We start from the raw sequence: 15,231 nt of genomic DNA on the forward strand, positions 1-15,231 counted from the left end.
GTGCAGCCAGGCTCCACCCTGCGCTGCCTTCACCTGTGTTCCCAGGGCTGACAGGATCCTTTCCACAGGTGCTCAATCAGTGGTTCAGGGCAGGACTCTACACTTCCCATACAGTTATTAAAATATTTTACTTCATATTTGTATTGCCATCGGTTATACTGCCTTCCATCCCAAACTTGCATGTTCTGAATCACAGGTTTCCTTCTGCTAAGCAGTCTCTCACTGAGCAGAGCAATCCCTAGCTGCACCTTCCTCCAGAAGGCAGTGATCTGCACAGAGAGGCTTCTAAAGGAGCTCATCCACTTCCATTGCTACCACCATCTAGAAGCAATTAGGAGAGAAGCATAGGATAAAATACACTTTCCAATAAAAGTCACTGAGACACTGAGCAGGAAAGTTTTTTCAGAGCAGAAATTATGAGACCAAGCTGTTGTCCCCTGAACACTTGCAGAAATAGAAGCAGTGATGACAGCTATACTGCTCCAACAGCCCATGGCACTGCTCACTCATCCATTCATTTATTAGGGCACACAACTCTGAGCTGTGCCTCCTTCACCTTCCTGGTCTCAAGTAAGATGACCCAAAAAGAATGTTTTCCCTTCTGCTTTGCTGGCCCCAGAAGGTGTCTCTACCTTTCCCTCTAGCAACATGGAGAGTTTGTGCCAACAGGAAATACCAGCAGCCAGTTCATCCCTTCCAGGAGACGTTCACACAAAGGCAGGTTGCCATGCAGTGCTGTGCTCACATGGCCTCCATCCACATACGTGTCCAGCCAGCACAGGTTGGATGGCTGCCTGAGCACATGGGATAATCCACCATGAGAGGAACTGCTGCAGCTACCTTGCACAGAAAGCAGAGCCACAGAGTCAGCGTGGTTCTAACCTGAGATGAAACGTCATTGTGGAGAAAGGAGAACTGCAGACGTGGAAGATCAGCGCAGCAGGTCATGCTGCAACAGCACAGCGTGCAAAGAGCGGGGCTGAGATACAGAACACCTGTGTGTGGGCACAGCCAATGGCTTTAGGTGCAGGATGGCCTGGGGGACCTCTCCGTGCTCATCTTTCAGCCTTGTTCTCTGTGAGTAGGGAGCAGCAGATCTGTATCTGAGCTGGTGTGGATCAAACACAAAGCAAAACAGCTGTTTGCTGCATCGAGAAAAACAAACGTTGAGAAAAAATATGGATATCAACAAAATAACCATCAGCAGGGACAGAGAAGGATAATTTAAGTAGAAGGACTCAAGAACAAACTGATAAACTGGCAACGAACGAGGGCAGAGTAGGGGTTAGGAAAAGCTTCTAGTGCTTTAGGAGAGTGAGGTGCAGGAACAGTGTTCCAATGCCAACAGAGGGCACTGTATCTCACTGCCTTCACAAAACTGGAGAACAACCCATTGTGAAAGGGATGACATGCTTGGCAGTGGAAGCGTTCCAGCTGTGCTCCTTTAACTGCCAGCAATATCTTCAGTCCCCATGTACTAATGATGGCAGACAACTTCAACCCCATGTGTGTGATTGCATGGTCACCACTTCTGGAAGTGGAAAGTTTCTACCCTGCCAATTTGGTGAACATGAAATCCAAGAGCCTCACTCCACCAACTACAGATACACTTAAGTGCTACTTGATGTCTAATTCCTATGATTTCTGCTTGGACGATCAGTGCAGAGAACCAAAAAAGCCTAAAATGGGTACCTATAGAGAAACTAAATCCTCAGTCTTTCCAAGATACATAGAATTTGACCAGGAAGTGGAGTGCTCTGAAGATATAACCATTAATAGGAGTAGACTTCAAAGCAGATACATTCCAACATTAGAAAAGAACCCGATTTATTACCTACTGTCCTGCAGTGACAGGGCTCTCCTCACCGCTAACAGGATCGCTTCAGGAACTGCCTTAATTTGCAACAATCCCAAGTGTTTAAGCAGCTCACGCTGCCTTGCAAGCAACAACTGACAGAATCCTTTGCAGTGCCCCACTTTGCCTTCTCAGACAGCAAATGACTAATCTTAAGGGAAGCCTTCTGGAGCTCCAGAATTGGTCATTTTCCCCTCCCAGTCTCCCACTTTCTTCACTTGCAGAACACATCAGTGCCTACGGGGAGAGTAAGCTTCTCTGCTCTCTAAGAATGACCATAAATTGCAGCAGTCCCCCAAAGAAAAACACTGCTAATCCCCCAGAAACAGAAATTCCACTCTGAATAGCTAAAATCACTGTTCTGCCATGGGAAAGTAACAGAAAATGGGATCCAGTTCTTGCTCAAATCAGTACAAGGGTGCCATACTGCTTTTAAACTATGGCAGTGCTGTAGAATGTCCCAAACTGCAATGATATATGCAGGAAAATGAGGAATTTCCTCTAGGGACTGTAATTCATATATTATGAGGGAGATTAAAGAATAATAAATTTTGGAAGGAAGTATTAATGGCTGGATGGGGTACTGTGAACCCAGCATTCCCTGGAGCTGGAGGTTTGTAAACTGAACAGTAAAAATGATTTGTGCAGGAGCAGAAAATGTTGGATTTTATTCTGACCGTAACTGGTTCCATGCTGCAGGAATTCAGAAAGAGAAAAAAACCTCCTTCATCACTTAGAGGTGAGCAGATAGGATACATCGGGTGCTCCAAAAGTCATGCCTCCTATTTGTTTCCACAGAAACTACAACAGCTACAAAGAGCACAATAACACCATTTGATAGAGCAAATTCCCAGCTACACCAAATGTAATGGAGCATCGGCAGGAATGTTCAACCTCTGCTGCCATACCACCACCATCTGCCCCTGACATCATGAGCCAACATAATACAACAGGAGGCACACGCAGGCACCCACATGCAACCAGCGGTCGTCCCCAGCTCCTTACAAACCCCACAGCGCTATTTTGAAGTCTGTGAGTACCATCATCATTCAAGTCACGCTACAGAAACTGAGGCAGCGAAGCCAAGTAAGATGCTTACAGGGCAGCAAATGTCACAGCAATGCCTCCCTTCTCTCCAGGCCATCACCTTCCCTGGCAGTGACAATGACAGCCTTTGACCTGCACGCTGATACCTGTGTGTCAGCCTTCGTGTCTGGCTACTCTGGAGTCCAGTTTGTTGGCTGGACAAATAAAACCTCAATTCAAAGAAAATAAAGTTAAAACATTTCCTGCCTCCTCGCCAAATTAAGTAGTAATTAGCATATATCCATGCTTTTTCCAGAGTTATTCCTACTGTCTTCCTACTTCCTACTGTTAGGATTTTTCTTCAGTGTCTGAAGAAGCAGTACATCAAGAACAGGGACAGGGTATCAGTTAGGGAGTTATGGGACACTTTCAGAGCCTGCTGACCATTTGGCCAGAATCACAGGATAACCCGAGTTGGAAGGGATTGAGTCCAACCTCAGGCTCTATAAAGGATAACCCCAAATCCAAATCCCGAGAGTGCTGGCTGTGCCCACTGCCCTGGGCAGCCTGCCCCATGCCCACCGCCCTCTGGGGCAGAACTTTTCCCTATCACCCACCTGGTCCTCCCCTGACACAGCTCCATGCCACTCCCTTGGGTCCTGTTGCTGTCACAGAGAGTAGAGCTCAGCACTGCCCTTCCACTCCCCTCCTGGGCAAGGATATGTGCGGGAAGCTACACAACAGCACACACAGTGAGCTCCTGATGCCGGCCGCACTGCGTGTCTCTGCACAAATTCCCAGAGGGGTTGTGTGTACCACGTGATGCTGGGGTTACTTGACTTACCTTACTGAATGCTGTAGTAAATTGGTGCACGAAATCCAGTGTAAATACCGGAGTACAAGCTGTCCCCAAGGAGCTTTAACTTATGCACTATGCCATAAAACTTCCAGGTATGGAAACGAATAAAAAGACTGAATGCTTTCTTATTCCATAACCCTTCCATGATGAAGTATTCTGCACTGAATGTTTCCATTGTTCAGTGTAGACGGGGGAAATAAGATTAGCTTGAGATGGAATATCCCATTTTTGCATGCAGTATGTTCTCCAGCCAACTAAAGCTTGCTGGTTTGGCACAATCCAGAGCTCTCCAAAGATGGCAATTTTTTTTTGAAGGCTGACAAAGTTAAGTTTGGCACAAACATAGACATTCTATGCCATACCCTACCCTCAGGTGTTGTATGTAAGGCTCACGTTCTGCCAGAGCAGAAAAGAAGAGCCTCTCCTGAGCCTGTTTTGCCTGACAGCTGAATTCTGACTTTGAATTGCAGCTTTTCTTTCAGCAGTATTAGCAAACTGGTCCCTTACTTCTCCTCAAACTAGTCACTGCAATAGGCAATTGCAGATGTTTCTCAAAGCTCACAAATGCCATGTGGCCCACAGAATGATTAACTGCAGTAGTCACTCTAGAGCACTAAAGAAGGAAAAAAAAAAACATAGTTAAAGTGGAATTCCTACTGTGGTCTGATAAGAGAGGGTAACTTGCAATACATTACCCTTGACCTAAAAAGTAGGGGTAAAAACACTGGTGGCTTACAGCTCCAGGTAGAAGTGGTGGGAAAGCCCTGAACATAGGAGATCCTACATCATCCATATACCCATTCCATGCTGTGCAAATGAAGGACTCTTGAGCTGAAGACATGCTCTTCCTCTGTGTGGTGTATCACTTCCAGGTTATCCAATGTGTGTGTTGGTGACAACGGCCATGGTTGTAAATACCTACAGGATGCCAAAGTGGTACCAGTGAAAACTACTGCTACAACAGCCAGCATGTTACTGGAGAGCAAAGACCCAGTTGAGGTGAGGAGGTAAGAGAACCAGGCAGGGTTGGCTCACGGACTTTCTTTTCTGGGGTAACTGCCTTATCAAGCTGTTGGCTAAGGTTCAGAAGTCCTGTAAACTTACACAGACGCAATTTCTAAGCCAGCATTGCTACAACAGTATTCAAAGCCTTGCCATAATGGATGTGTTACGTTATCATTTCTTTTCTCTGCAAAATAATACAGGCAACTACATGCAAAATCCTCTGCCTCAGTTGACTGTTCCCTGGATTATGGATTAAGGCACTGAATATTACTGCTGGGAGTGTGGTTTCTCGTGCAGTTTGATCTTGGTCCCCCTTGTCAGTACTCCACCATAATGGCAGACTAGCACAGGTGGCTGTCCCTCGCTGTAAGGCCATAGGACATTCTTTCTGTTCAATTGTAAAACATGGAGTCACCTAAACTTAGCTTGTTAAACTTAGCTCATAAGAATTCATCTGCAAAAGCTTTGTATATAATATATGGTACAATGCACAAAAAATATTTCCTTGTGTTTTTAGTTGACTTCTGGGAACCAAAAAATAATTCTATGATTCTCAGTACGAATGTCTAAACATAACTGCACCTCACCTGATACGTGAAGTAGTGCATGCTTTCTTATTTGCTGGATGCATTTTTTTCCCCAGTGGAAAGCATGACTTGCTCTAATGAATCATGTAACCTAACAATATAGAAACCAAGATTATGTATCTACTTCGATGCACGTGTAGCCAGCATTTTACAGTGAGGAACTAACCATGAGTACTTGTGTTAATCTGGAACAAATACTTTGGACAGAAAGAAATCAGATAAATCTCCATAGCGCTGTAATTTCAGCAAGTCTCCTCCTAATTGTGCACAACACTCTCCAGTTCCAAATGTAACCCTCAAGGAACACATGCATAAATTATAATATATCCACTGGGGAAACCTCTGAAATCCTACAAAAAGGGGGAAATGCGTTTTAGGGGACAGTCTGCTCAACTGCCTGCTTTTAAATACAATTTCAAATCAGGAATAATTAATGGCTGAACTGTGGTTAGTGCTCAGACATTACTACAGAGGACAAAACAGGAGCAATTTCTACACACTTTCATTACTGTGTAGAGAATGAAAAAAACGATAGTTTGAAAGAATCTGGTAAGCTTTTTCTCCTATGGCTTTTGATTAAAATGTTTCTATCCCTTAAATTCTGAGGAGTTGACCAAATAAAGGTACCAACTAAACCTCTAATTCAGGCAATATCCACACACTGCTCATCTACTGAAACAAGAAAACTGGGATGTCCAATGGGTATCATTATGATAAAAAATTACTACATGAAATATGACATTAACCATCAGTGAGATGGTGGCACATTCTCTCCCCCACCATGAGCATTGGGAAACATGGGTAAGGCAGCTACATCCTGCCCAATAAAGCCTTCTGGTCTAGCACTTCAGGGGTAATTAAAAAAAAGGGTGTAGGTCAATATAACTGCTAGCGGTCCCCTGAACCACACATCTCACCTAACAGACAACCCACAGGACTGCTCCTCAGCACAGGCGCTGCCTACAGTGTGCAAATGCTCCTTTCCTTGCACCAGAGCCACCCAGTCTGAGCACAGCTGAGCCGTCCAGCATTTTTAACCACTTAGTTTTAAACCACTTAGTGGGAGCCTAAGCCTCCAACCAAGGCAAGCTTCACAGCTGGTGCGTGGGCAGCCATACCACCTGGAAGGCAAGCTGGGATGTGGTGCAGTCAGCAGGATGGCTGGAACTAGTAGAAGAGAGACAGTCTTGTTTCCATCAATTCACAAAATATTACACAGAACACAGAATAAAATACGACACGCAGGTTTCTATGGATTTGCACATCTGCCGTTGTCCATTTATGCTTGTATTTCTAATCCACATACATAACATTAAAATCATACAATCACCAACATTGAAAAAGACCCCCAAGATCATCTGGTCCAACCAGCACCACCATTTCCCCACTAAACCATGTCCCTTAGTACAACATTTAGACATTTATTGAACACAAGAACTTGAGTATCTCCCAGCAGACACCGGACTCTTGGGCGATGATGGCCAAAAAAAAGATAAAAAAACATCCAAATCAACTCCTAATGTAGGCAATCTGTCCTGTCAATAGATTTACAGGCAAGGGTAATCTGGCCCAATACATTTAACCTGATATTTTTAAAACCAGTATGAAAAAAGACAACATTATGAATATCAGTAGCTGACCTATGCATCAGGCTTCTGAGCAGAGAAAGTAAAAGCTGAGAGACATGACATCAATTTAGAATAGCCCTAAGTCCTCCCTAAACCACAGAATTGCAAGCAACCAAAGAAATTGTTTTTCAGTTCAATTTCCCTACTTTTAACTCTGAGTGATTACTGCTTTGCCAATTCTGATTTGGCTGCTGCTGCTTTAGTGTTTGAGGGATACAATCATGAGGACATTGGGAAGGTATATTGCTGTCATTTTCATCCAGAGTTGTTTCATTGGCTCTAGTAAAAATCTGCTCAAAAATGCAACAGCTTCTGCCACTTTGGAGCAGATACAGCTTCTTTGCAAAAATGGAAAAATGCAGTCTCCAGGGAAATGAACAAATTCACTAGCAGAGGGAAAGCAGTAGGTTCAGTCAGTCCATGAAAGGGAACAATAGCGCCGTGGATAGCAGCACACGGGCAGCACTCACCTCGTGGAGACTGCAACTCAGTGATGGTCTCAGTGGCTTCATCATCTGAGTCTTCAGTGGCAACCACCTTGTACCTGTTGCTGCTCTGCTTGTTCAGCACATGCGGGACCTGCAGCGCAGCCTCTCTCTCTGCAGCCAGATCCAAATCTTGCTGAGCAAGGTGGGCCCTCAGCTGCCTGATCTCAAACTAGAAGAAAAAACAACAGCTGGTACTGATGTCATATGAATGTGGCTAGAAGCCCATATTTTACAGTTTGGTACCTATTATTCAGTTTACCACTCAACTACTACAGACTGCTAACAGCAAACACAACATAAGTATGCTAGCATTTGAGTCCATGTTACTGATGCTATCCTGCAGCTCAGGTGAGTTGGCTTATTGCCCACATAATCTAAAAAATAATCACCATGTTGTGTGGTCTTCTATTTTGTACACGTCTCCCTCCTGGAGATATGCTTTTGGACAATTCCTTACAGATGCAACAGTCAAACTGAAAGACATCTTTACAGAAGAGCATCCTTGGTAAGCATTTAGGTACTTACATTCCTGACAAACATCTCTAACCTGCTAGACTGTAACAGGGATTTCTGGGAATAGGCCTTCCCACACTAACTTTAGGCAAAGGGGCACTGCAGTCTCCTTCCAGCCTGAAGTCTTCTGGACTCCACAGCATGAAGAAAACCCTGGGGCAGGTCGCCACTTTTCTGTCCACTCCTCTCAAATACAGGAGCTACAGCACTTATTGACATTCTGCAGTCAGGATAGGATTTGTCCAAAAAGCAGATACAGTTAAGATGACAAAAGTTACCCGGTACAGTTTGATAAGACACTGCATATTTCTCCCATGTCTGACAGCCACAGGTCTTCCATAATGCAAGGAGGAAAATCATTTTTCCAAAGTGCAAAGACAATTCAAACTTTTATATAAGCACCACAAAATCTCACCATCCCTCCCCTTATCCAGCACTGCCACATTACAACAGATTTCTCCTTTTCAAACACTTTTTAACATCAGTAATATGGCAGCGCCAAGTCGTGCATAACTATAGAGAATCTGAAGGGGGGAAGCAAATGAGGCAAGTAATAGGCTAAGGCATTTAAAGTGTAACAGTGCTGGTCTCCCTTAGTTCAAGGCCTGAGAAGCCATCAGAGTGTGATGCTTGCTCCAGCAAGCCACACTGCACCTGTCACTCTGTGTTTACAACAGAGATGGAATTAGCACCTCCATGCTTGAAAACCAGTGTGTAACAGCATGTTTCAGGATAAATGAATCTGGGTCTGGCTCTTGCTTCTCAGATGCTGATTCTAGTCTGCCGTGCCATCAGATTTTGGGACTGTCAGCAGACCTAGTTTGCTTGACTGCTGTCCACATGAGACACAGCGTGCATGCCAGGCACACTGCAGAGCACCAGCAGCTCCTCTAACCTGGGCAAACAACTTGAGGGAAAACAAGGCAAAGCTTCCTCAGACTTTAGAAAGAAAGGAGGAAAACCAAAAAGGAATTCAAATTGCTGTATCTGGAAACTGTCTGCTTTTCAAAGCATAAAGAAAGGAGCTTACAGGAAAGAGAAGGCCCAGTGAGAAACTCAAATCCAGAGAGCAAAAGGGCAGTTTAAGCTCTCTTGATCACATTCAAACCACCTGCTGCAGAGATCAAACAAAAAAAGCAGATCTTTCTCTCCTTAAATCAGCGGAAAGAGGTCTGGCAGATGCAGACAGGGTGCAGTTTTCACTGCTCTTAATCAAAGGCCAACTAGCAGACTAGCAGTGGCAGTCAGGCAGCATCAACAAATGTCAAAATGCTGTTCTGCTCCTCAGTCCCTGCAAGGAAATCTCTGCAGCAGCTCCCATCTGTGGTTTCTGTCTTTATCTATCAGCTAGGAAGCGGGGAATTCTCCTTTCCCAGGTAAATTCAGGTTCTGTTCTTGAGCCCTAGAAAGAAACAGAAACCATAGATACTTCGTACTTCACCTTTAATGGGAAAAAGACACCCTTTCAGACTCTCCCTCATAAATCTGGACATTTTTACTTTGGCTTTGCCAACAAGCTATGAACCACTCAGCCTGGCACACCGACCAAGCAGCGCTTGGTAAGCATCCCTGTGATGGCCCCAGTGGGCAATTCCACTTTGTACAAGCAATTCTTTATTTACTATTTCTGTAGGGAAAATGGAACTGGAATCCACAGGGAAAATGATCACTGCTATCCAGGTGAAAGGCCACTCTGGTAGCATCAACAACAGAAGGGGCTTTGCTGCCATCTTATGTTTAAAGGACAGAAATACATGCCTGTGGCTCCAGCAGCAGAGGATGCACCTGCTCATGATGTTATGTTCCAGAAGCTGAAACCCAGGACGGGTACCTCGGCTGACACAGTGCTTCCCTCATCCACAGCAGATTGGTAAGCACAGACACGAGGATTAAATCCACAGGCACAGTAAAGCAGCACACTGCTCTGGACTTCACCATCGTGTAAATAACAGGCAGCTATTCAGTCAGATAACAGCAGAAACCAGCGTTGCCTACCAAACTGCACAGCTTCAGCTGCTTAACAAGGACTCTCTCTTTTGCAGTATTTCAGATGGACAGCTTCCAGGGTTCACGTTTGCCCTGATGTCTGTGTAGCCATTAAAACAGTGAGAAGGCAGAATTAAATACTATCATGCATGTAACTGTATTTTTATTTGTTAGAAGAGGGTATTCATTGTAATAACAGTGCCTGTTGCACTCCCATATTCACTGTTACTGCTGCCAAGTGATCTATACGCATACATACATATATATACACACATATTCCACAGAGATGCAGAACCAAAACTCTGTCAGCAGATTATGGAGCATAAGACAGTGACAAAACCCAATTCAGTACACTGCTCACAAATGCAAACCAAAACCCTCACTCTAAGGCAGGGCATTCAGAAAATCACCACTTGCTATCCAGATTGATTCAAGAAAGTGAAAGGACGTTTGTTAAAATATCTAAGAAAAATTACACAGAAAAGCTTTTAGCTCATGCAAGGTGTGCATACACTCAGGAAATCATTTCAATACTGATTGTTCACAACTATTGAAAATTATCCCAAGTTATGCTGAAGCTGGTATGCAGTTTTGACCACTAAAAGCAACCCAACAAAACAAAGGTTAAGTCTGAAAGAAGCACGTGTTTCTTATGGGCATGATTCAGTGAAAGACTGCGTGAGCAAATTACCTGGTAGGTGCTAATATCTCCTGAGCATTATATTGAACACTGACCTCGGGCAGCTCTAATGTGTAAAAGAGCTAATGAGATTGCTCTGACTCCATACCACACAGGCCAGGGCAGGTTAAATAAATCAGCAGAGGGTGTAAAATATAATGATCTTTTTAACTGAAAATTCTGGGCCAAAGCTAAACACATGAAATTTCTATTTGCAGCAGCAGCTGATGCAGCTATCTGAAATGTAGACCTGGGCAGCATGAACACAGCTGCAAGAGAGCTGCACTGAGGAAGTTATGTTTTGTATTTTGAGGCAACCTACAAAGGCTTAACTGTTTGAAATTTATATGTGGGAAAAGGCAAAAGCACAGGCACTCATTCATAGGATTTGATTTGTTTCAGTTAAGACTTGCCCATAGGTATCAGCCAGGTGCTCAGAAATTTGTAAACCACACTGAGCACCTGGGCAAACAGCTTTGTTGTGTGGAAGATAACCTGGTGAGGGCAAGGAGACTCAGGTAAACTATCTTCCAAATTAAGATAATCAAAACCTGAGCATTAGTCCACTTAAGGCTGCTACTGATGTTATTTACCAGCACACCTATATCATTCATTATCTTCAATTACACATACTTCAGTAGCTTCTCACGGGTTCCTTTGTCAATAAGCTCCTTAATATATTTTACAATGGAAAAAACACATTTGAACACTTCACAGATCACAGCATAGTTCAGGCTGAGATGCACCTCTGAGGACCAACTAGTCCAAAATCTTGCTCAAAGCAAGGCCATTTAGCTCAGCCCGCTACAAGCTTGTGCTGTCAAGTTTTAATTATCTCTCTGGACGTGTTTACCACAACCTTCCTCTCCTTTTTGCTCCAGTACCTGACCATCCTCCTAGTGCAAATACTTGTTCTTATATTTACAAAGAATTTTCCACGTTCCAGCTTATCTCTGTGCACCTCCAAGCAGAACCTGGCTGTACTACGCATGAGGGAGCCGAAGGCAGCAGTCTGTTCCATCTTCTCTTCCTAAGGCTGAATGAGCCCAGCTCCTGCAGCTTATTATCCTACTCTGTGTGCTTCAGCCCTGAGCATCACTGCTGTCATTGTGTTCAAGTATTCTTCTTATATTGCAGAGCTCACATTGGCCACAGCACTCCAGGTGTGATCTCACAAGCACTGGGCTACATTTCTTAAATCCAGACTTGGGAGGATGCAGAAAATTAAGTCACAATTTCTTCAGAGCAGGCAAAATAAGACTATGCTAGAACTATAGATTGTGTGTGTGTGTGTGTGTGTGTGTGTGTTAATGATCTGTCTGTTATGTGTACTGCTGCTGGAGTAGACTTTTATAATTACATGGAATGAGATGTGCAATTTAAAGGTGTGATACACATGGCTTACATGAAAATATATTCACTATCAAGATAAAGGGAAATAAAGATCATTTCATGCAAGAATAAGTAACTACTTTGTCAGGCCAGATGAGAAAGCTAATTGACTGCAAATTTAAACTGACTTGCTGTCGTCAAAATTAGCAATATTTTGTCAGGAAACAAACCAGAAAGAACTATGGGGCATGCTCGTGTTCCTCCTCACTTCACAAACACATCAGGTAATTGTTTATAAGCAGGTAAGATGACAGAGACCTACCTAGAGCTCTATGTAACGACTCACTTTATATGGCTGGTTGTATAAAAAGTTCCACTCCTCCCATCTGATGTTTTACACATGCACAAGACTCCAAAAGGGACAGATCTAGCAGTGAGTCATATAGAATTTCCCTTTAATGGTTTTGCAACAGAGGATGACTGACAATTTCAGAGAGATCAATGAACATTTTAGTCAAAAGCTACTTATGTCTAATGCAGGCATAACAACTTCGTTCCATTCTATGAGTGCTGTCTGTATAGAATGCCCTGCCCTGAAGCTTATCTGCCATTGGGATGCAATCCAATGTTTATTTCCATTAGTTTAGTCATTGTTGGTAACAATAAAAATCAGGAGACGTTTGCAAACAAATGATTTATGGGCAGAACGAAACATGGGATGACCTTGGCTGCCTTCCACTTACCAAGAAAATGACTGGTAGTTAGACATGAATTAGAATTAGTGCAAAAAGATAACATAAGTTATTTCTCCAATAGGTAATTTTACCACCTAAATAGCCCTGTCATTAAACTAGCAGCTGATGTACAAATTATATTCCAAGATAAAAAAGAAATTACAGCTTCCACAATTCTTACAGTTTTGAGAATGATGAAAAACCCTGTACTACGAGAGCTGACAGAAAAGGAGCTTTTGTGGTACATAGTCTGGGCTGGACTGTACTCAGCTGAATGGCATGAAAATCTAACAGAAAAGATCAGGTAAACAGGTTTACCATCAGAAATGGAAGTTTCTTTACAATGATTTCAAAATAAATTTGAACTGGAATTTGCATTGCTAATGAAATTCTGTGTGTATATATATATATATTTCCTTTATAATTTAATTTCTTAAATTGATAAAACTTAATTATTAAACTGATAAAACGACACCATCAGGACAATACTCTTTCTATATGTTTGCCAGTGATTGCAGTGAGACTTTCTAATCTCTCACCCATTTTTAGAAATCCCCATTACTGTGATGGGCAAAGTTTCTCAAATCCTTTAGTATTTTCTCTCTTAACCACCCTCATGCTTCATTCCTTTTTGATGTCTTTCTTGGCCAGAGAATAAATAAGACAGCAAACTATTGAAACAGTTTCAGTAGGGCTCTGCAGAGACCAAAGTTGTAGCCCATGCATCTATAATTTATAAAACATATTCTGTTTTTCAGACGTATGGCTAGCCAAAAATCAGCATCTGGAAGGAGTTTTCATACTTGCAGAATGTCTCCAATGTCACTCAGGAATGGAATAATACTTTGCAGTTGTGATACCCTATCACTGGCCAAAAAATATAACACAGCTGACACACGAAACCAGATAGATTAAAAATAACAACAGAAAACCAATACAAACATGCACACAAAAGCCACTACTAGTACAAACTGGTAAACAGGTTTTGCTTTCCTTTCAACACCTATGCACTCATCTTCCCTTCCTCATTTTCTAGCTTTGATCAACAGAAGCAATTCTGCAATGTGGGATGAACTAGGCTCTAGATACAATTCCTACAAAACCAATCCAATCTGTTACTTTAATTGCAACCCAATCACTTTCCAGATCTGTTTCGTCACATGCATTTGTGCAAGTAAACAAGAAAAGTCAGGTTGGCAGAAAGAGGACAAGGGAAATGCCCCTAACAGTTAGCCATACTAACTCAAGCCAATTTAAACTGACCACGTTAAGATGTACAGTATGTTATGTTTAAGTTAATTACAAGACACAGTCCACTCAACAAGCCTACGTGGAAAGAAACGTCAGATGGAGGCTGCTTTTGTGACTTAAATTCCTCCCCTTTATGTATATGCACAACAAGGACTTAAATCACACAGCTCAGCATAAGGAAAATAACACAGCTCACAAACACAAGTTAAAAAGCTCATCTGCGACAGCTTCAAAGCACAAAAGCATGGGGCCCTGCATGTGTTAGAGGCACCAGGTCAGCCTCCTAAAGGCTCTAGGCAGCTCCCTGCTATCTCATTTGCCTGTAATAGAGATAGCAGGTACCTTACAGGCAAGGCAACCAGGAATCCCTACCTGCTGGACCTCCAGATTTAAGAGCAGCCAGACTGCTGCAGGCAACCCCTGGATGCTAAAGCATAGACACGCTCACTCAAATCCCAAGAACAAGCAATCCTTCAAGAGGCTGGGACAGGTAATCAAATGAAAAAGCAAAAGCCTGGCAGAATTTTAGACATCAAATATCATTAGGAGACTTTTTTTCCCCACCAGATACTGTATACAATGCCAATGTGAAAATTATAATGCTGACAACTTGTTCTTGACTGAATTATGAACCTATTAATTTACGAAGAATGCAGTACTTGTGTCAATGTCTTCTGTTGCTAACTGCAGCAAATTAGTACATTTACCTCATATTATACAGCTGAAACGTTTGTTTGGCAGGAACTCAGGACAGTAAAACATGAGAGATTAGTATGCTGTCATTTTTCTACAGTCCATATTTTTCCATAGCTGATGACACTTGAAAGCTAGGAGAGAACCTACTCTGTTTTCACAGATTTACTCATCTACCAAAGCAGTAATTCTTTGTACTTGACATACAGCTATGCTGTAACCATCAGAACTCAGGTTAAGGCTACCATGGTTAGGTACAAAGTCAGGCATGTAGAATGGAGGGTGGCAAAAATGCTCTCAAACCCTGCTTGGTACAATGAGCCTACCTTCACTCAGACTATGAAAGAACAACATCAAAAACTGTTTGGGGAGTAGGAGTATTATTTAGCTCCATAATGAAGTTCCCAAAAATAAATGTTTTCTGATTTATGATTGTCAAGAACTTTAACCTAATAGAATGGGCTGACAGTCAAAATACTGCTGTGGGACTCAAGAAACTGCTGATTTGCCTACTGCATTTGGTCTAAAGAGATTCTCTCCTCTGTAAAACTGGGTATATACCAGCTCTTGTTCATTTCATGATCGTAACAGAAGC

At 42.8% G+C, this 15,231-nt stretch overlaps 1 protein-coding gene across 4 annotated transcripts in view; it reads right to left on the reverse strand.

Annotated features, from left to right (window-relative positions):
* TMEM266 (transmembrane protein 266) overlaps positions 1–15,231 on the reverse strand; it is a 94,882-nt gene that overhangs the window by 10,776 nt on the left and 68,875 nt on the right. For all 4 annotated transcript variants that reach the window (XM_042875651.1, XM_042875652.1, XM_042875653.1 and 1 more), the window contains one exon: positions 7,431–7,617. In XM_042875651.1, the coding sequence (XP_042731585.1) occupies positions 7,431–7,617 (187 nt within the window). The remainder of the gene's footprint in view (positions 1–7,430; positions 7,618–15,231) is intronic.

This window comes from Lagopus leucura, unplaced genomic scaffold (genome assembly GCF_019238085.1).
Source record: "Lagopus leucura isolate 7727_CA_CO unplaced genomic scaffold, USGS_WTPT01 Super-Scaffold_100015, whole genome shotgun sequence".
Classification (NCBI taxonomy): domain Eukaryota; kingdom Metazoa; phylum Chordata; class Aves; order Galliformes; family Phasianidae; genus Lagopus; species Lagopus leucura.